The sequence below is a fragment of the Crinia signifera genome, chromosome 19 (genome assembly GCF_055691185.1).
Source record: "Crinia signifera chromosome 19, ASM5569118v1, whole genome shotgun sequence".
Classification (NCBI taxonomy): domain Eukaryota; kingdom Metazoa; phylum Chordata; class Amphibia; order Anura; family Myobatrachidae; genus Crinia; species Crinia signifera.
Window position 1 is genome coordinate 133,072,798 of NC_139226.1, and position 23,727 is coordinate 133,096,524.

General features: G+C 44.8%; 1 protein-coding gene across 2 annotated transcripts in view; it reads right to left on the reverse strand.

The window, feature by feature from the left end:
• Positions 1–1,545: 1,545 nt before the first annotated feature.
• The window catches only part of TMEM240 (transmembrane protein 240), a 97,065-nt gene continuing 74,883 nt past the window's right edge, over positions 1,546–23,727 (reverse strand). For both annotated transcript variants that reach the window (XM_083163392.1, XM_083163393.1), the window contains exon 4: positions 1,546–7,366. In XM_083163392.1, the coding sequence (XP_083019518.1) occupies positions 7,218–7,366 (149 nt within the window). In that variant the 3' untranslated portion in view covers positions 1,546–7,217. The remainder of the gene's footprint in view (positions 7,367–23,727) is intronic.

The window sequence follows — 23,727 nt, forward strand, 5'->3', positions numbered from 1 at the left end:
TATTAATAAATCTCTGCACTGTGTAACCAAGCCGCAAACAAGAGAGGATAGTTTCAATGAAAATGCGGATAAAAGTGGATAACAACATCAAATACACTAAAGCTGGTTACACACTGAGCGATATATCAGCCACCAGCTGGTGTGTACATCCGATATGCCTGTGAACGACGTCTACAGATATAACGGCCCATCTGGCTGAGTGTATGGGTGGTATGCCGATCGCTCCGTACAATTGCTGCATGGACTACCAGTGACTGACATCTCACCTGGGTGGGCACATTTAAATGCTTGCCCAGATGTGATATTGAACACAATACATCAGGCACATGACTGATAAGTGTGTATGCACGTCAGCCAGGTGTGTACTGAGCTTTATAGTGTAAATGTCCCCTCTATGCAGGGGAGGCAGCAGTTTTGTACTAGACAAGTGATTGCTGGGATACTAGATCATACAGAACCAATGAAACCATGGCTAAATCATGCTCACTCTCCTGGAATGTGCCGGTGACTCCCGGATATCAGATAGTTCTCTCACACTCAGATTCAGTAGATCACCATACTGAGTGCTTCACAATGTGTTTTGTGGGGAACGGCATCATTGTGGCTATTGCACAGCAGGGAGGCAGAGCTGCAATGGCGTGATTCACTGTGTACTGATAGATTTCTACAAAATGGCTGCCTCATCTGTGCAGGGGACTGGTGCCCTGGCTTCAGGTATTTTTCTGTGCAGTATAATCTAAGTTACCAATAATAAATAAAATGAATACTGTATAGTCCAGTAGTGGCTAACCGTGACACTCCAGATGTTGTTGAACTACACATCCCAGCATGCCCTGCTACAGTTGTGCTATTTGGCCATGCTGAAACTGATGCAGGGCATGCTGGGATGTGTAGTTCAACCACAGCTGGAGTGTCAAGGTCTTCACTGGTATAGTCATTTTGACATATCTTGATGTTCTGCACTACTGTAAAGGGCTGTAGTTCTGCCAGTAGTGGGATTAGTACTTTTAATGATGTTATGCAGTATAAAGTCATTTTATGTAAAAGGACATTTTTGGTCTAGTTTTTGGAACATGGGGACACCATTGAGGATTAAAAATAAATCCTGGCAGCATTAGGGAAAAAATTGGTTTGAATGTGTCGGTAGAATTGGGTGGTAAAACCTACTGAAGCAGAAAAGTAATCCTGTTATCTGGCCTTTTAGAGACCAATTACACTTCCATAAGAATGCAGCAGTAAATTCCCTCTCAGTATCAGTATGCTTATGCGTGCAGCACCTTACACTGCACACAAGACGCGCCTACTGATTGGTGGAGACTGTTGTCATGGTAACACAAGACCTGCTTCCTCTGCAGCTTGTCAACATATACGGCATCTCCTCAGATTAGCTCCTTTGACCTGTTCATGGTCATATGCACCATGTCACGATCATCCTTTTCTTTTCTACGCATTCTGCCACAGTAGCATTATTGTTTTTTTTTGGTATTTTTTTTTTTTTGTTTACATTTTTTTTTTTTTTTTAAATGATTAGACTGGGATTCGTGCTCCTTTGCAATGGTGACAAGGTTTATTGTATACAGAAATATTGCAAACTTGAATTATGATGTTCTGTACTAAAGTAAAAATATTACCAGCCCCGTTGTCACTGGCATTGATGACAGGTACAGTCTGTACAGCTGGGGCACCGTTCTTTTGTTACCATCTTGCTTATTACAGACAGACATTTGCATATTTTTATGGAAATATTTATTGCACTACATGATCTAGACTGGAGAGAGGACATGGAAAATAAGTTAGTCAGAAAGCTGGAACCACTGCTAGTCCTGAGGTAACACATGGTGACACCCATCAGTAGAATGAAACCTAATATATGATAACACAAAATTACATAAGAGGCCATCCTGAAGATCATAAAACTACTATAGATGTCATTCACTCATCACTGGACACCACTGAGCTCCTGTAACGGGATAGGTACGAAATCCCGGCGCTCAAAATCCCTTGTGGACACCCATAGAGGGAGAAAGTGTTGGGATTTCGGCGGTTGGGATTCCGGCCGCCGGGATTCTAACTGCATTCCCCTGTAACCATCCACCAACATTGAAGCAGCCTGACTGAGTGATGGATTTGTCTCCACTATGTTTTGTTCAATGATTTGGGGATTATTTACTGACTAATTAATGTCACCGTTTACCGATTTTCCCTTATTTATTATTTTTCCCTCGGCAGACACTTAACCCCACACAGTGGGCAGCTTTTGTTTCAGCTTAATTAAAATTATAGAGGTCTGTCTACTAAACCTTGGACCCAGATGCACTAAAGGTGGCCATACACTGCTGCAATGTCTGGCTGGCCCTTAGAGAGATATAAAGTGGAGAAAGATAAAAAGCATCTAACTGCCATATTATAGTCTGAGGGCCCGATGCACTAAGTTTCAAAAGTGATAAAATGGAGAGTGATAAACAACCAACCAATCAGCTCTTAACTTCCATGGCACAGGTTGTGTTTGAAAAATGTCCGGCAGGAGCTGATTGGTTAATGGTTTATCACTCTCCATTTTATCACTTTTGAAGCTTAGTGCATCTGGCCTTGTGTTTGAAAAATGTCAGGAGTGTTTTGCTTGGTATTTTATTTTGCTTCACTTTATCTTTCCCTAAGTTTACTTGTATGGTGGCACCAAAGGTCTCATTTTCCACTAATATTCCAAGAAGCCAAAGCCTATTTTCCCTGGAAAACAGGAAGTTCTTGTATGTCACATCGCTGAGATTAGTCTTGGATTGTTCCTGCCTGCAAGCATATTCAGATATAGAATAACCTGAATCTAATGCGGCAGGTATGTCAGCTGCAGTAATACCGCTTTTCCTGATTAATTTTGATTGATTTTCCAAAATATTGGATTTTCCCGATCACTCCAACTCAGGAATGGACAGAACGGGACATTGCTAATGCCTGTCTGATCTATGGGTCCCTTACATTAGATAATTACTTGCACATATTTGGTATTCTATTGTTTGAAGAATATAGAAGTCAATTAACTTACGTAATAGATTTCCATGGTTGCGCTAATTGGGTTAAAGTCGCTGCAATAACAAGCATGGTAAATACACATTTCTTTCTGAAGTTTAAAAATATTTCACAGCTCCCGAGACAGCATCATTATGAAATACCCCCCGGCCTGGAGATCATGCATAGGCAGAGGCAGAACTCTGGGAGGCAATGGAGTCATCTGCCGCCGGGCTCCTGCTCCCAAGGGGGCACCTCTCCTTCCCTTCAAGTTTGAATTGGTCAAATGTAACCAGTTGATATTGCTAATGAGGCTGACTCCCCCTCCTAATATCATTTTTGCAAGTGTCCCGTGACCCTACTGGAGACAGACACCTTACTCAGGGGTAGATTTATTAAGCTCGGTGAAGTGATAAACTGTCTGTTTTTTATCACCGTCCAATCAGCTCCTACCTTTCCTGTTTCAAACCAAGCCGGTAACTTCACAGGTAGGAGCTGATTGGCCGGTAATAAAACCAGACAGTTTATCACTTCACCGAGCTTAATAAATCTACCCCTGAATGAGCTATTTGGGGGGGCACCAATACTTATCGGTACTTATGTATTATCTGGGCTCCCGTGTTAAATGCACCCCATTTTTTCATACCCCTACTATCCAACTACACATGGAGTTGATTTTATATAGTGTGGCGAGCGCAGCGAGCCACCGTGCCCGAAGCCTGGCGAGCGCAGCGAGCCCCGCGAGGGGATGCGGGCTCATAAGAAAAACGGGAGCCCAGATATTACATAAGTACCTACTTATCTTGCCTCCGGGCAACTGGGATGAACTTACGCCACTGTGCATAGGACAAAATTGTCATGAAAATACTTTCAAACGAATCACAATTTTTCATTTTAATTTCAGCTAGGAGATACATACCGGGATGGTATCTAAAATTCTGAGGTAAAACATGTTTCAAAATAAATTTTTCAAAATAATCCTGTTTGTCTACAAATAACATTTTGAAAACTGAAACCTTGTTAATGGAGGCTATAAACACTTGGACGGTGGAGTGCAAATAAATGCAAAAACCTGCTCTTTTGTCTTGACAGACCAAGGTAGTCTTTTTGCAAAGGGGTTGTTGCATTCTCTGAATGATGGGTGGATTGAGGCCTTCCATAAGACTAACACTTTTACCACGGCCTTAGCATTACAACCACACAAATGAAATGAGGTAAATGTTTTGGAGGTAGGACAAAAACAAAGGGGTCCCCTACTTTGTACAGCGTAAAACTGTTTTTTACTTTCAGTGGAGAGCATGGATGAACATCCTATACTCACAATATGAACTAGGCACACGATTCGGCACAAATATTTGCATTTTTAATGCATCGTCCAGTCATAAATTACCTCAGATTTGTTTCATATTTAATGAAAATGATGGTATTTTGTAGCTATCCATTATCTGGCCTCTCAGTAGCGCAATGGATGAAAGTAATATAAGAGGTTTAATGTTGTGTTTAAAATAAAGTGCTTTCAATGAAAAATAGCGTAAACTTGTACCTTGGCTTGGACTAAGATGCAATAATGTAAAAATCCTAAATTAGCATATCTAAATATGGCTTCAGCTTTCACCCACAAAAAATATATATTTCTTCAGGACAATTATAAGCAAACAATTATTAAACCTGTTGAAGTGCACTAAAGCTATGCATATGCAATGGAAGCTATACAAATAAATATACATGTACGTACAGACATACACAGCACGCTCGTTAGATGCAACCACAAGTCGACCTTCAAAACATCTGAGCGCAATTATATACCCAGCTACGTGACACCAACAAAACATGAAATCATGAGGAATATTCAAAACAAAGACAAAAATTGTAAAATAATGTTTAGAATGGCAGAGAACGTTCATGCAATTCCTATGGAGTTCTGCCACATTCCCATGCAGTTCCACCACCACTTTCCATTATAATTATCATCATCATCATCATCATCATCATCATCACCCTCATGTCATGTCCAAATAGGAAACAAATGCAAGAAACAGACGTAGGGAATTAACACAACACAAAACATCTGTCAAAATCTGTGAGAATTGAGATAGAATAATCACTGAACGGCTCTAGGTTTTCCTCGAAGCTTTCTGCTAGAGAAGTCTTCAAGGTTCGGTAACAGATGCAGAAGCCAGATCACTATCCATTGTTTTAGCCATGAAAAACTTTGGTGGCAGCCATACCAATGTAGGTTTTTAAAGATGCAGTCCCACACCTCAAATTATGTAGTAACGTGAACACTCTTAGGGGGGTATTCAATGTTGGGTCTCTGTCTCGACTGAGAATTTGCAGGCCGGATTCAATGTCCCGCCTGCCGGGAAGGGGATGTGGCCGCGAGCTGCGGCCAGGAAGAGGGTCAATTCCCAGCCGTTCTCGGCAGAACAAGCCCGACTGCTTGTGAAGTCGGGCTCGTTCTGCCGAGATCCCCTGTTCAATGCTGTCGGGGAAGACAGCATTGAATAGGACGCCCGCAGCCATCTCCCCTGTCGGGAGATGGCTGCGGGAGATTGAATATCCCGCTTAGAAACTACCAAATTTACAAAAGTGTCATTTGTTAAAAAACAGTAAAGGAAAGTTTAGCACAAAAAGAAAAACTCAGTGATGTGTGACATATCAGAAATAAAACAGGATCCTAAAAAATTACTTATCATGCGGTTTGGTAATTTTATGCAAACCTGGCGCTGCTTGGATGTTTTTTCCTGTCAGATATACAGACCAGATTGGCGGTGTTTCATGATGCCATTGCACCAGACTTTTTGTCTTTGAGGTGGCATGCATACATTTATAAAGTTATTAGGGTGCACGATGCCAGACACCAGGTAAGTAATCTTTAAAGGACAAGTTTTACCTATGATATTCCAAAAAAATAAATAAATAAATTCAGATTTTGATGGAATTATCTTGTAAATCAAAAGTTTCTTGTGAGTAATTTTTTTGTATTCTCATTAATACATAGATATTTGACAAGAGTTTTCCCACTGTTTGTAAAAAATTGATGAAATTTTGTTTAAAAAAAATTCTCTCCCATAAATTGTAAATCACCTGTAATGGAGGTTCTAAATATATGCCTATGACAAATTCCCAAAGATTCCACAAGAAAGAAACTTAAAAGAAAAATTGCCATCTTAAAAAAATTTCCGTAATTTGTCTCCACCATGTTCAAAGTTAAGACCGGTGTATTTGTTTAAATAATATTGCCAATTTTGTGAATTTGAACTAAAGTTTCATTTCATGTTATTTTACCACTGAAGAATATTATTTTTTTTTTAACTATTATATTTTCATTCCGAAATTTGGGGACTGAAATTCACCCTCATACTAACAAAGACCACAGATAACAAGCTGTCAGACATTTTAACATTATTCACAAATGAATGATTTTTGCTAGTTGTTTTTATGGGTTTTTTTTTAACATTAATATTTCTTCAACATAGAAAACTAGTTGATCATTACACAACAAAGTATGTGTTCAGGGAGAAAATAGGTGTGTTCTGTAAAAAATACTACTTTTATTTATTTTTTTAATATAAGTGGATCTGCACTTTTAAAAAGCTGCATTTGGCACTGCTCCGGAGCAAAGAGTAGGACAAGGTCTAATGGAAGGCTCAATGAAGACCATAGCATTTGTTGCAACAACGGCTGTGCTATGTTCCAGATTGGATGCTCCTAAATTTGGCACAAGAAGAGACATTCTGTTACCTACAGACCCATTAGCGACTGAAAGGACAATTTATGATTTTTCCAGAGTAGTGCCCATTACAAATCTTACAATAAATGACACTTAGCAATATATGACACTCAAATCCTCAACTCCGCCGACGGTACAGACACACACAAAAGGTAGGGTAAGTCTTGAGGTTTCCACACCTTGCACTTTTGAAAGTATTAATGACACGTTTTTTAGAATTTTAGTTGTTTTTACATATTTACAGATGTTCAATGCTAAAATCTGGTGCCCGATCCATGTACCAAGGTCCGTTTTTCCTGCCACTCTATGTTGAGTCCTCCATCTACCAGATTAGGGCAGAAGCAAAAGGTGCGAAGGAAATAAAACTGATTTCCTACTGTCTTCCCATTTCGGAAAATGAATTGACTGATTTTTCTTTTTCCCCAATAGGAAAGAGTTCTATATGCTCTGTATGCAGAGGATACTGTCTGTAGATGTCCCCTCAGAGATGCCGCGGACTTGGGTGTCCATTATGGTAGAGCTTCTGCTTAATGTGAACCATGTTTCCGCTGGTATCATCATACTGCCGCGAATGACGTTTTCGAAAATCCCTTAAATTGCAAAATTTAGGAATCCAAGACCAAGAGTTGTCTGTGGAGAGAAATGAAAATATGAATCATTGAATTTTAATTTTTATAACAATGCTGCTGGGAAGAAAAGACTACTTATGAAGAACACACATCAATCCACTTTATGACGTATATACAGTATATTAGTATAGGTACACTAGTATAAATACCGCATTTGAAATGTATGCTATTTTCATACATAGCATACAGGGGCGTAGCGCCAATTTTTGCGCCCCCCCCCGCCGGATAATATCGGCGCTCCATAAATATAGCGCTGTTCTTACCCTGCCTCCCCCCCGCGTCTATATTCAGCCGGGAGTTGGGACTGCATCTCCCGGCGCCTGGCTCCTTGAGTAAAATGTCCATTACAAAATGGCCGCCTCCTTACAGCAGACCGTTTGTAAGGATGCTAGAGGAGGCCGCCGCTGCCTCCTCTAGCATCTTAAAAAACGGTCTGCTCTAAGGAGGCGGCCATTTTGTTATGTACATTTGACTCTAAGGAGCCAGGCACCGGAACGCATATTAGTAGATATGCGGTCCCAACTCCCGGCGATACAGACACGGCGGGTGAGGCAGGGGCACAGTAAGTAGATGGTCGGAGGGCAGTGGCTGGTGCCAGCACCCGGCGCCCACGCAGCCCCCGCTCCCCCAAGCAGCAGCGGGGGCTGCCTTACGATAGCTACGCCCCTGATAGCATACATGTTGTTGGAAGATTCCATCTTCTACTCTTGCTAAGTCTGTGATAGTTTTAATTATCTCTTCTTTCTATTTGATATAGGATGCCCACAGTGCCATTATAGTAACTTCTTAATCCCTTCAATTCACCATCATCTATTTATTATCGGTTTAACATAGCACCATTGAGCTGACAGCCCCTGCTGTTACCCGCACTTCCTGTAGCTGAAATCCTCAGGAAACAAGGTGAGAGGACAGAACACAAGCAATAATCAGCTGGATCTCTATACAAAATGAATCATTAAAGCACTTTTTTTTCTAGCTCTATGTCAAAGCAATTAGAATTGTGCCTGTCATACAGAAACATATTGGTATAGCGTAGTATTCAGTGCTGAGTGACTTATGACTTGCTCAGCTCAAACTCTGGGGAGGAATACAAGTCTGTTATCAGTGCTGCAGCCTTGCACGGACAGAACTTATGTAGGCATGCATCTATACTGTACATTTCAGACGGCAGTCAAAAGAGTGGCACCTGCAGACCAACCCAAACAATTGTAAACAAAAAAAATCTATACAGTATCTTCCGAAAAATAGTGTTAATGACTTCCGAGTAGGGAATTAAAGTGGAGATAGTAGTCTTGTTTCTCTCATGGAGATTTCCGGTACTTCTTTACTTTCACGGCGCCAGCATGGCGCCGCGCTACTTCCGGGTTACGCTCGCCACAAACTAAGTAAAATAAACAAAGTTAACGCCATGCCAACATGGATAGTTCATACCTCCACTATCCATGTTGGCATGGAGTTGACTTTAATTAGCGTGGCGAGCGTAGCGAGCCACCGAGCCCGCAGCGTGGGCGAGCGAAGCGAGCCCCGCAAGGGGACTCTGACGCGCGGCGCCATGCTGGCGCCGTGAAAGTAAAGAAGTACCAGATTTCCCTGAAAAATGCGCATAACTCAACAAACCCTTTAACGAACAAATGCCATCACCATGGCACCAACAAAATTGTGTAGTTTATATCAGGAACACTTAAAAGAGTAATCCAGCTTTGGACAAACCCCATCAGTTTTACCTTCCAACAATAGTTGCCTACCCTCCTGCATTCTGCAGGAGACTCCCTGAAATAGCAGCAATCTCCCTGATATGTCTAGCAATCTCCCTCATGTCACCTAGCCCACATTACATTGTTACATCATAGTTACCTCCCCTCCTGCATTCTGCAGGAGACTCCCTGACATAGCAGCAATCTCCCTCTCTCTCTCATTAGTCAAACTCCCTCCTGTCATCTAGCCCACATTACATTGTTACATCATAGTTACCTCCCTTCCTGCATTCTGCAGGAGACTCCCTGACATAGCAGCAATCTCCCTCTCTCCCTCATTAGTCTAGCAATCTCCCTCTTGTAACCTAGTCCACATTACACTGTTACATCATAGTTGCCTCCCCTCCTGCATTCTGCAGGAGACTCCCTGACATAGCAGCAATCTCCCTCTCTCCCTTATTAGTCTAACAATCTCCCTGATGTCACCTAGCCCACATTACACTGTTACATCATAGTTACCTCCCCTCCTGCATTCTGCAGGAGACTCCCTGAAATAGCGGCAATCTCCCCAGGGCCGATGCTAGGGTGTCCGGCGCCCTCCTGCAAACCATACATTTTGCGGCCTTTCACATTGCCATTGCAACAAGCTGCAGCCCGATTGTGGGAATGTATGCAACATGCAATCCTATGGAGGATCTCGGGTGCATGTACATGTATGCATACACCATCTCAGTGCTGTGTCTGCAAAATGTTGCAGGCACTTAAGGTGCCCATACCTGCTGTGAGAATCTCATACGTTATGGGCTAGATTACGTTGCATGGCATGCATGCAATGTGTGCGCGATGCGATCCAAAAGCAGTACAAAAAGAATGTGCAGCACTCGTGACTGAGGGGGAAAGGAGGGGAGAGAAGGAGGAGATGGAAGAAGAGGGGAGGAGTTAGAGGGGGCAGAGTGTTGAGGACTGGCAGCGCCACTGGCACAGCACACTGAGAAGAGGGAAGGAAGGGGAGGCGGCACTGCTGCCTGTTCGTCATTTGATTGACAGCTGACATGCTCAGGGAGCAATGGGTAGGGTGGCGGATCTGGACATGACATGTCATCCAGGCATTCACAGACAGCACTACATGCCTCAGCGCAAGTGTCCGTGAAGAAGAGGGGGCAGGTCGCAGGAGGGGGACAGTGTGCGCGTGGTGCAGGGAGCTGCTCAGCCTCTCCATACAGCCGCCCGCTGTCAGACAGGCGCTGCAGGCGGCATGCAGGAGGCAGTGACAGTGAGGGCAGAGGCAGCTTTAGCAGAGCAGGGAGGGAGACAGCGCCTTTTCAGCATGGCGCTTCCCTGCTTTGCAGGAGCTGCTGAGTGGGTAGCGCCGGCCCTGAATCTCCCTCTCTCCCTCATTACTCCAGCAATCTCCCTCATTTCACCTAGCCCACATTACACAGTTTCTTTGAGCAAAGCAGAGACATCGGTGCCACTTGTATCTCATACTTCCCAGGGGTGTGGATGGAAAAGTCTACAGTGTCTTTGTCAAAAGTCAATAGGTCAACACCAAAATGGTTGAATTTGACAAAGCACCTGCTAATCTTATTGGGTTACTCTGGCCTGAATTGGACTTCCCACTTTGGAGACCTATCTTGCCATTTGCTACAACTTGGGCCACCAGCTGAAACAACTCTTTGGGATACCACCACCTGCATATTGAGGATTAGAATTTCGCACAATTGTTGAGGATTCCCCTAATCCAACTGGGGTTTACATCCATCCTCCAGCGCAAATACAATCCGGCAAGGTTTATGGACCCCTAATTCATTCAGCTGTAGGACAGACTCACCAAAGGAAAAAGGAAAACGTGCAAGTGTTTTCCAATAAAGGACTACAAATGGGACTTCAGACCAATAAGTATCTAACCCACTACTTTTTAATGAATTGTTTTTATTTATTTCCTGTATTATATTGAATTGCAATTAATTCCCCCCTATATATATATGTTTTTTTATACCATTAAGTGTTTATCTGATTGTATAATACCCATTAATAAATAAAACGTATTGTTTTTTTTTACCAATTTAACCAATTGATCCATTTTTCAGCGCTCCACCTTGCTTTTTGTTAATTGTATATGGTTTGACACCCCCTAGTAGGAGCAGCTTGACCAACCACCCTATTAGCCGCCTGCGAACTTCTAGCCGCAAGGCTACCAGTTAATTGTTTTTGAATTTGACAGAGTGTCCATACATGCGACTTGAGTTTATAAAGTTTTTTTCTGTCCGTAACGACAACTGTCAACATGGACCCCCCCCCCCCCAATTAGGTTTTTTCCAAAGATGGGAGTTCTATTGAATCTAACCCTAGATAGAATCTGATTGGTTTCCCATAGCAACATCTCATCTTCAATAAAACTCCCATCTTAGTAAATAAAGCCCTTAGCACGTGCCAGTGGAGTAAGTTCTTTTCAGATGCCCGGAGGCAAGATATATATTGGTGCCCCCCCCACACACACACACATACAACCCTATATAACCTTAAATAAAATATATGTTCTGTTCAGAAATATAGATAGATAGAGCACATACAGTATATATTTCAGAACTCAGCCACAGAAGCAATGTCCTTGGCTTTTAAAAAACTGATTTAAGCTTCCAGGGGGAGAAGAGGTTCCCATCTTGGGAGCAGGAGCCCGGCGGCAGATGACTCCAATGCCTCCCAGAGTTCTGCCTCTGGCACGTGCCCATGCGCACTCCGCTACTGCTGCGCTTAGCACACTTTAGCATTCCCAGTGGGTGTCCATGTTGTTATTCAAGTGTGAAAAAGTGGAAAAAATGTTTTTGAAAAACCTTTTTCATGTCAACCTTGTGTTGATCTTAAGTCAAAGCAACATTTTACATGTTGACATCTTATCAATGTTGACCTTTTGCATGATGACATATTAACTGTCGACCTAGGCACTGCAGATCTATCAACTGGGTACCCTTTCCAGGCCCAATGATACTGTAGATAAATGGTCTTCTCCTTCTTATCAGAATACAAACCCCAGGATCACTGGCTAAGCGGTGTCATTCCTACATCAGGACTGCAGGACGGATCTGCATTTTGTGTCTTGCAGACTTTTATTCTGTCTTATATGATGCTTCCAGCCTGTCTCTTTGGAGTTTCAAAGATATCTCTTTAACGATCTGAATGTTTCAGACCAACAATTTACTTCCATAGTAATAAGAATAAATGTCTTTCTCCTAAAGTTTAAAGTGTTTTTAAAGCAATTATCCTTATCTCACACCTAAGGGGAGAGAGAATAATGGAGATCCCTTCTTGGAAATTTCAGAGGTTAATGACCTTGACATACAAACTGCTGCTTCTTCACCTCAATACCTTTGCTAAGAGAAAAACTGGAGCTAAATTAAAGTAGCTTAGCACTTTATCTTCCGCATAGGCATAGCGGCATGTCAGATAACACACATAGCGGCATGTCAGATAACACACATAGCAGCATGTCAGATATCACACATAGCGGCATGTCAGATAACACACATAGCGGCATGTCAGATAACACACATGGCGGCATGTCAGATATCACACATAGCGGCATGTCAGATATCACACATAGCGGCATGTCAGATAACACACATAGCGGCATGTCAGATATCACACATAGCAGCATGTCAGATATCACACATAGCGGCATGTCAGATAACACACATAGCGGCATGTCAGATAACACACATAGCGGCATGTCAGATAACACACATAGCGGCATGTCAGATAACACACATAGCGGAATGTCAGATAACACACATAGCGGCATGTCATATAACACACATGGCGGCATGTCAGATATCACACATAGCGGCATGTCAGATAACACACATGGCGGCATGTCAGATATCACACATAGCGGCATGTCAGATATCACACATAGCGGCATGTCAGATAACACACATAGCGGCATGTCAGATATCACACATAGCGGCATGTCAGATATCACACATAGCGGCATGTCAGATAACACACACAGCAGCATGTCAGATATCACACATAGCGGCATGTCAGATAACACACATAGCGGCATGTCAGATAACACACATAGCGGCATGTCAGATAACACACATAGCGGCATGTCAGATAACACACATAGCGGAATGTCAGATAACACACATAGCGGCATGTCATATAACACACATGGCGGCATGTCAGATATCACACATAGCGGCATGTCAGATAACACACATGGCGGCATGTCAGATATCACACATAGCGGCATGTCAGATAACACACATGGCGGCATGTCAGATAACACACATAGCGGCATGTCAGATAACACACATAGCGGCATGTCAGATAACACACACAGCCGCATGTCAGATAACACACACAGCAGCATGTCAGATAACACACATAGCGGCATGTCAGATATCACACATAGCGGCATGTCAGATAACACACATAGCGGCATGTCAGATATCACACATAGCGGCATGTCAGATAACACACATAGCGGCATGTCAGATAACACACATAGCGGAATGTCAGATAACACACATAGCGGCATGTCAGATAACACACATAGAGGCATGTCAAATAACACACATGGCGGCATGTCAGATAACACACATAGCGGCATGTCAGATAACACACATAGCGGGAGGTCAGATAACACACATAGCGGCATGTCACATAACACACATAGAGGCATGTCACATAACACACATAGAGGCATGTCACATAACACACATAGCGGCATGTCAGATATCACACATAGCGGCATGTCATATAACACACATGGCGGCATGTCAGATATCACACATAGCGGCATGTCACATAACACACAGCGGCATGTCAGATATCACACATAGCGGCATGTCATATAACACACATAGCGGCTTGTCAGATAACACACATAGCGGCATGTTAGATAACACACATAGCGGCATGTCAGATAACACACATAGCGGAATGTCAGATAACACACATAGCGGCATGTCATATAACACACATGGCGGCATGTCAGATATCACACATAGCGGCATGTCAGATAACACACATGGCGGAATGTCAGATATCACACATAGCGGCATGTCAGATAACACACATGGCGGCATGTCAGATAACACACATAGCGGCATGTCAGATAACACACATAGCGGCATGTCAGATAACACACACAGCGGCATGTCAGATAACACACACAGCAGCATGTCAGATAACACACATAGCGGTATGTCAGATATCACACATAGCGGCATGTCAGATAACACACATGGCGGCATGTCAGATATCACACATAGCGGCATGTCAGATAACACACATAGCGGAATGTCAGATAACACACATAGCGGCATGTCAGATAACACACATAGAGGCATGTCAAATAACACACATGGCGGCATGTCAGATAACACACATAGCGGCATGTCAGATAACACATAGCGGGAGGTCAGATAACACACATAGCGGCATGTCACATAACACACATAGAGGCATGTCACATAACACACATAGCGGCATGTCAGATATCACACATAGCGGCATGTCATATAACACACATGGCGGCATGTCAGATATCACACATAGCGGCATGTCACATAACACACAGCGGCATGTCAGATATCACACATAGCGGCATGTCATATAACACACATAGCGGCTTGTCAGATAACACACATAGCGGCATGTCAGATATCACACACACAGCGGCATGTCAGATAACACACATAGCGGCATGTCATATAACACACATAGTGGCATGTCAGATAACACACACAGCGGCGGATTCAGTATTGAATCCCAACGGTCGGGATCCCGGCGTTCAGAATCCCGACGCCGGAATCCCGACAGCCGAAATGCCGACAAGGGGGGGACGTGGATCGCCCCCCCCTTGCGGGCTCGCTGCGCTCGCCACGCAGCGGGCCCGGTGCCTCGCTACGCTCGGCACACTAATTTATTCTCCCTCCAGGGGTGTCGTGGAACCCACGGAGGGAGAATGTGTCGGCATTTCGGCGGTCGGGATTCCGGCGTCGGGATTCTGAACGCCGGGATCCCGACCACCGGGATTTTAACTGCATCCCCACAGCGGCATGTCAGATAACACACATTATTTACTCTTTTCCTCAGCCTGGGCCTGTGGCGGAGAGATACAGAACATTGCTTCTCTCTCCAGCCCAGCACACATGCTTTTGGGTTCTGCGCTGGGAAGAGAGGCAGCTTTCGATGTAGCAAGCTCTCTCGCTGCATAGTATGTGGGGGGAGGGTCAGCGATTGCACACGCCACTCCTTTCCCTAAAGCCATCTCAATGCCTGCTGCTCCTTATCTAACACCCCCATACCCATGCAGCACAAGGTCCAGTTTGTGGGCCACACAGAACCTTAATCAATATTTAGTAAAAAGGGGGGATGGCCACACCACCATGCATCAACCATGGCCCCATTGAAGAGCTAGGATTGTCACGGCTGCTGTGCCGCTGGGCAAAGGGTGCGAATTGCTGATGCTATGGCCTATAAATGCCAACAATGGAAGCCAATCTTGCGCCTTTCACTTGGCCAATTCGCTCAATAGTGCTAACTGCTCTATAGTGTAGCAAACATATAGTACTGTACTTCATACGTGCTGTCACGGACCCACCGGTCGCCTGCTCCGATGCGTCAATCTGAGCAACTCCGGCCGTGACTGGGGTTCACTTTGGACACTCGGGTCCTTTCTTTGAGGTACACTGCCACCAGCCAAAACCTGATTTTAGCGCTTGAAACTGCGCAAGGGGCAGCTTGGCTCGCACCTGACCACACAATGCAGTATAAAAATGGTAACGTTGTAGCGTTTCTCTTCTGAGGCTAATAAGTCCTAAGAACACAGAATCAGAAACTGGAAATATGTATTATTTATTCCTAGAAATACTACAGAGCTTTAGTGAAAAAATGGTTACAAGATATTACAATGATTTTAAAAGCACACACAAGATAAATGCAATTTCAGAAATAAAAGGGTATAAAAGAAATGACAGAACCGTTTCTTACACGTAAATACAAATTCTGGCGTGGGGGGGTCTCCACAAGAAACAAGCGGTCGTTTCCAGCTTGATGCTGCGCCCCAAGAAGTACAACTGTCTATAGGGAGAAGTGTCTTAGTTATACTTGCAGACTCCCTCATCCCTCCCACCCTTGAGATTTAACCTGTTCCTTGCTGGAACTAGGGAATGTCCATAGATACTGTATGGGACCTTTCACATGAAGAATTTGTCTGCTGTTCCAAAGGGATTGATAACTGGCAGGCCTCACTGATAAGAGGTCTAAACTATATATGGGGGGGGGGAGACAAGCTCTGTTCTCCATGGTTTATGAGGGATCTCAGATCTTTATCTGACATCCTACCTTCAAAGTATTACTACAGATGGTCACTCTGAGGGAATGTTCACAGTGCTTACACTCTGCAGGGGTCCCATTAAGTTTACACACATACTACATGACATGCCCTGATCTCCCACATAATAATAATAATAATAATGGGAGGCATACTTTAATTTGATCGCTCAAATGATCTGATCGTTACACTTGCCTTCTTTTGAAAACTAGTTTCAGGGAGATTATAGTTGGTAGTAGAATTTTGCACAGCGCCCCATTGAGGTGGCGTGCCATGCTCCACCCAAAGGGCGTGTCTAGTTCCATATATGGAGAGATTGTGAAAAGAGATTGTGAACGTGGCACCTAGAAGCGTGGGTGTGTACCTGCTACATCTGAGAGGAATCTTGTAAAATGTAGATGATCCCCAAAGCAGTTAGTAAGAGATACTATACTTGGTAAAGTGCTGGGAAATGGTGCTGATGATTCAATGTAACTGTATCTGTCTCTCATTCCTTTTTTCAACCAAAATGTAACAGTGTAATGTGGGCTAGGGGAAATGAGGGAGATTTCTAGACTAATGAGGGAGAGAGGGAGATTGCTGTTATGTCAGGGAGTCTCCTGCAGAATGCAGGAGGGGAGGTAACTATGATGTAACAGTGTAATGTGGGCTAGGTGACATGAGGGAGATTGCTAGACTAATGAGGGAGAGAGGGAGATTGCTGTTATGTCAGGGAGTCTCCTGCAGAATGCAGGAGGGGAGGTAACTATGATGTAACAGTGTAATGTGGGGTAGGTGACATGAGGGAGATTGCTAGACTAATGAGGGAGAGAGGGAGATTGCTGTTATGTCAGGGAGTCTCCTGCAGAATGCAGTAGGGAAGGTAACTATGATGTAACAGTGTAGTGTGGGCTAGGGGAAATGAGGGAGATTTCTAGACTAATGAGGGAGAGAGGGAGATTGCTGTTATGTGAGGGAGTCTCCTGCAGAATGCAGGGGGGTAGGCAACTATGCTGTACTTGTGTATTCAGAGAATAGGTGCATTTGTGCTACAAGAAGCTCTTTGCAGTTATACACTTCCTATCTTCCAGGCAATGCTGCTTCTATATGAGATAGTCTCCACATTATTATCCTGATTATAGGAAACAATGTCATTTCTTCACTGAGAGCAATGGGAACAGATAGATGTCACATAGATAGATGTGAGATGGGTGAATGGATGTCATCTAGATGAATGCTCATCACTTCATTTAGTGGAACATTAAAGGAATACTGTCGTTATGTTTTCCAATCTCCCATGCTATGAAATGTAGGGTTATCTCCTGTAACCAACACAGCAAAAATAAAATGTGATGTTTTATCATTGATCAGCCAGGTGTGTAATCAGTGTGGATCCAATAAGAATGTGCATGTCTTATACACTGGGAAGACCCTACCCTGTATATATACTGTATACTGTATATACACAAGTATGAGGGGCTGCAATAGGTTATTCACCTTTGTTTAGAATACTCAAACCTCAACTGAGCGTGAGCGACTAAAATGTGTCCAATGCCCCTGATACTATGCCGCGGCACACAGTAATGCCCCTGCACAATATGCTGCACACAGTAATGCCCGACACATTATGCCACACACCGCAATTCCTCTGACACATTATGCCGCACACCACAATTCCTCTGACACATGATGCCACACACCACAATGCCTATGACACTAGGCTGCACACTGTAATGCCCCTGACACATTATGCCACACACCGCAATTCCTCTGACACATGATGCCGCACACCACAATGCCTATGACACTAGGCTGCACACTGTAATGCCCCTGACACATTATGCCACACGCCGCAATTCCTCTGACACATGATGCCACACACCACAATGCCTATGACACTAGGCTGCACACTGTAATGCCCCTGACACATTATGCCACACGCCGCAATTCCTCTGACACATTATGCCGCACACCACAATTCCTCTGACACATGATGCCACACACCACAATGCCTATGACACTAGGCTGCACACTGTAATGCCCCTGACACATTATGCCACACACCGCAATTCCTCTGACACATGATGCCGGACACTACAATGCCTATGACACTAGGCTGCACACTGTAATGCCCCTGACACATTATGCCACACACCGCAATTCCTCTGACACATTATGCCACACACCGCAATTCCTCTGACACATAATGCCGTACACCAAAATGCCTATGACACTAGGCTGCACACTGTAATGCCCCTGACACCTTATGCCACACATTGCAATGTCCCTCACACCTAATACATACCTCCCAACTTTACCTGCGGACAAAGGAATCGATGCGCGTGGTACCGGCATGCGCCAAAATTTTGGGGCACTGTTTTTGTCACTGTGAGGGCATGGCCAGTGCTATATGAACTGCTGGCCATGCCCACAGCCCCTCTGCCTGCCTGATTAGACACATGAACAGTGTCTAATCCCCACAGGACCGTCCCCCAAAAATGGAATGTCCCGCAAAAATCGATACAGTGGGGAGGAATGCATTATGCCACACACCACAATGCCTGACACACTATGCCTGACACACTATGCCACAATGCCCCTGACACAAGATGCTGCACACGATGTCCCACAGTAAGGCTTCCAATAAATTGTAAATTACCTGCTTATTACCAGGGGTCAATACTCTTTGCCAAGGGGTCAATACACGTTGACAAGGGGTTTATGGCCATTGCCAGGGCTTAATGCCCATTGCCAGGGGTTAATGCTCGTTGCCAGGGGTAATGTTTGTGACTAGGGGTTAATGTCCATTGCCAGGGGTTAATGCCTGTTGTCAGGGTTAATGTCCATTGCCAGGGGTTAAGGCTCGTTGCCAAGGGGTCACTGCCTGCCCACCTCTGTCAACTTCCCCCACACCCCTCCGCCTCGACAGACTCTAGAAGTCATATTTGACTTCTAGCATCTGACAGGGAGCACAGCGCTGCAGCGTTACCAGGAAGTGCCAGGAGCGCTTAGCGATGTGTTTCCTGTCAGACTCTAGAGGTCAATTATGACTTCTAGCATCTGTCTCCTCCGAAGCGAGGAGTGCATGCCTGTCAGGGGCAAAAGAGGGTGCGGGGGAAGGCGGCAGCAGCAGCGGGCGGACGTTCAGGCGGATAACAGTGGTCAAGCCACCCGGATTGCTTGGTTAAGCTACCTGTAGCTCGCAAGCGATAGGTTGGCGACCACTGATGTAGAGTGATAAGGTAGCAGCCAATCAGCTCTTTCCTGCCATGCCACAAGCTGTGTTTGAAAAATGACACATAGGAGCTGATTGGCTGGTGGGTTATCACTGTCCATTTTATCACTTTTCAAGGCTTAGTACATCTCTCCCTAAGTGTGGGTTTATGGGGGAGGGGGGGGGGGGGGTTGGGAGCTGTGGTACTGTGGTCCCCATACTGTATAGGGTCTTCTAAGGGCACACTGACATACATACACACACACACACACACACACACACACACATATATTGTACAGGGTCTTCTAGGGGCACACTGACACACACACATACTGTACAGGGTCTTCTAGGGGCACACTGACATACATACACACACATATACTGTATAGGGTCTTCTAGGGGCACACTGACATACATACACACACACACACACACACACATATATTGTACAGGGTCTTCTAGGGGCACACTGACACACACATATACTGTATAGGGTCTTCTAGGGGCACACTGACATACATACACACACACACACACACACACACACACATACTGTACAGGGTCTTCTAGGGGCACACTGACATACATACACACACATATACTGTATAGGGTCTTCTAGGGGCACACTGACATACATACACACACACACACACACACACACACACACACATACTGTACAGGGTCTTCTAGGGGCACACTGACATACATACACACACATATACTGTATAGGGTCTTCTAGGGGCACACTGACATACATACACACACATATACTGTATAGGGTCTTCTAGGGGCACACTGACATACATACACACACATATACTGTATAGGGTCTTCTAGGGGCACACTGACATACATACACACACACACACACACACACACACATACTGTACAGGGTCTTCTAGGGGCACACTGACATACATACACACACACACACACATATATTGTACAGGGTCTTCTAGGGGCACACTGACATACATACACACACATATACTGTATAGGGTCTTCTAGGGGCACACTGACATACATACACACACACACACACACACACACACACACACACACATACTGTACAGGGTCTTCTAGGGGCACACTGACATACATACACACACACACACACATATATTGTACAGGGTCTTCTAGGGGCACACTGACATACATACACACACATATACTGTATAGGGTCTTCTAGGGGCACACTGACATACATACACACACATATACTGTATAGGGTCTTCTAGGGGCACACTGACATACATACACACACACACACACACACACACACACACACACATATATTGTACAGGGTCTTCTAGGGGCACACTGACACACACACATACTGTACAGGGTCTTCTAGGGGCACACTGACATACATACACACACACACACACACACACACACACACACACACACACACATATATTGTACAGGGTCTTCTAGGGGCACACTGACATACATACACACACATATAATGTATAGGGTCTTCTAGGGGGATGCAGTTAAGATCCCGGCGGTCGGGATCCCGGCGTTCAGAATCCCGACGCCGGAATCCCGACCGCCGAAATACCGACATATTCTCCCTCCGTGGGTGTCCACGACACCCCTGGAGGAAGAATAAATTAGTGTGCCGAGCGTAGCGAGGCACCGGGCCCGCTGCGTGGCGAGCGCAGCGAGCCCGCAAGGGGGGGCGATCAACGTCCCCCCTTGTCGGCATTTCGGCTGTCGGGATTCCGGCGTCGGGATTCTGAACGCCGGAATACTGAATCCCTTCTAGGGGCACACTGACATACGTACACACACACATATATTGTACAGGGTCTTCTAGGGGCACACTGACATACACACACACATATACTGTACAGGGTCTAGGGGCACACTGACACACACACACACACACACATATATATTGTACAGGGTCTTCTAGGGGCACACTGACATACATACACACACATATACTGTATAGGGTCTTCTAGGGGCACACTGACATACATACACACACACACATACTGTACAGGGTCTTCTAGGGGCACACTGACATACACACACACATATACTGTATAGGGTCTTCTAGGGGCACACTGACATACACACAAACACACACACACATATATATTGTACAGTTTCTTCTAGGAGCACACTGACATACACACACACACATATACTGTACAGGGTCTCTAGGGGCACACTGACACTCACACACACACACATATACTGTACAGCAGGGGTGGCCAAACCAGTCTACCAACAGTCCACATTTTCCACATCACCTAGCTGCTGCACAGCTGTAGTCATTACTAACTGTCACATTTCCCAGACTCCCTAGCTGCTGCACAGTTGCAGTCAATGCTAACCGTCACATTTTCCACATCACCTAGCTGCTGCACAGCTGCAGTCATTACTAACTGTCAAATTCCCCAGATCACCTAGCTGATGCACAGCTGTAGTCATTACATACCTCCCAACTTTTGACCTAAAGAAATAGGGACACTCGCCGCGCGAGCGCCCGAAAAGGGGGCGGGGCGTATGCAAATGAGGGTGAGGCTTATGCTAATTAGCCGCGGCCTCATTTTCATACGAGAATAGACGCTGTGCGCATGCGCACAGCGTCTATTCTACTAGTTTGGGGGGTCTCCCAACTGCCACCCCCCGCAGCGGGACAATGCCTGCCGCGGGTGGGACAGCGGGACAGGACCTGAAAATCGGGACTGTCCCTCTAAAATCGTGACAGTTGGGAGGTATGGTCATTACTAACTGTCACATGACCCAGATCACCTAGCTGGTGCACAGCTGTAGTCATTACTAACTGTCACATTCCCCAGATCACCTAGCTGCTGCACAGCTGTAGTCATTACTATCTGTCACATGACCCAGATCAGCTAGCTGCTGCACAGCTGTAGTCATTACTAACTGTCACATTTTCAAACCTGCTGCATTCATTCCTACTATAGATCCACAGGTTGCCTGGAAAACATACACCGTTGGTAGATCTTGAGGACAGGTTTGGCCACCCCTGGTATACAGGGTCTTCTAGGGGCACACTGATATATACACACACACACACACATACATATATACTGTACAGGGTCTTCTAGGGGCACACTGATATACACACACACACACACATATATATACTGTACATGGTCTTCTAGGGGCACACTGACACACACACATATACAGTAAACTGTACAGGGTCTTCTAGGGGCACACTGACACACACACACACGCACACATATACTGTACAGGGTCTTCTAGGGGCACACTGACATACACACACACATATACTGTAAATGGTCTTCTAGGGGCACACTGACATCTGGAGCACACTGACAGCTGGAGGGCCGCTTATTGCCAGGCCCGGGTCTAGGGGCACACTGACACACACACACACATATACTGTACAGGGTCTAGGGGCACACTGACACCATACTTGCCTACCTGACCCTCTCCTTCATGGAGAAAATGCTCTGCTCCTGGACTTCCCTGGTAATGTATGATTGCCAGCACCTGTGGGGAGCTAGGTAAATGATAAGAAAGGTGTCACCACAGGTGCTGGCAATCATACATTACCAGGGAAACCCAGGAACATAGCATTGTGTCCTCCTGGAGAGGGACACACACACACACACTGTACAGGGGTACACTGACACACACACAGGGACTAGAGACTTTTAAAATGGACTCATTTTGGGGCAGATTAGCCATATAGTTCCGGCGGAGACTTGCACAATGGAGGTCATTGTAGTTGATTCGCTCCCCCCCCGTGAATAACCATTTATAAAAAATAAAGAAAATAACCATAAGAACCAATGACCTTCCGCTGTCTATTCACACTACGCAGATATGGAAATTGCTGTTTGGTTTTGATGGAATTCGAGCACCTTTCAGCAATGTTTGGAACTGACCCTCATATTCATTACATATAATCCAGTTCATCTGTAAATAGAGCCTACAACTGCTTATCCAGCGTGTTCTACAATAATGTACGTACACCCAACCAGCCTGTGTATTTCATATAAGTCTCACTTCTAATGTCTGTACAGTTACTCCTAACCTTTTTCATACACATCTTTGTTGGTCTGCAACCTTCTGCGATGTTGTGAATACTGGCTAGATCATCCCCCTAATCAGGCTAA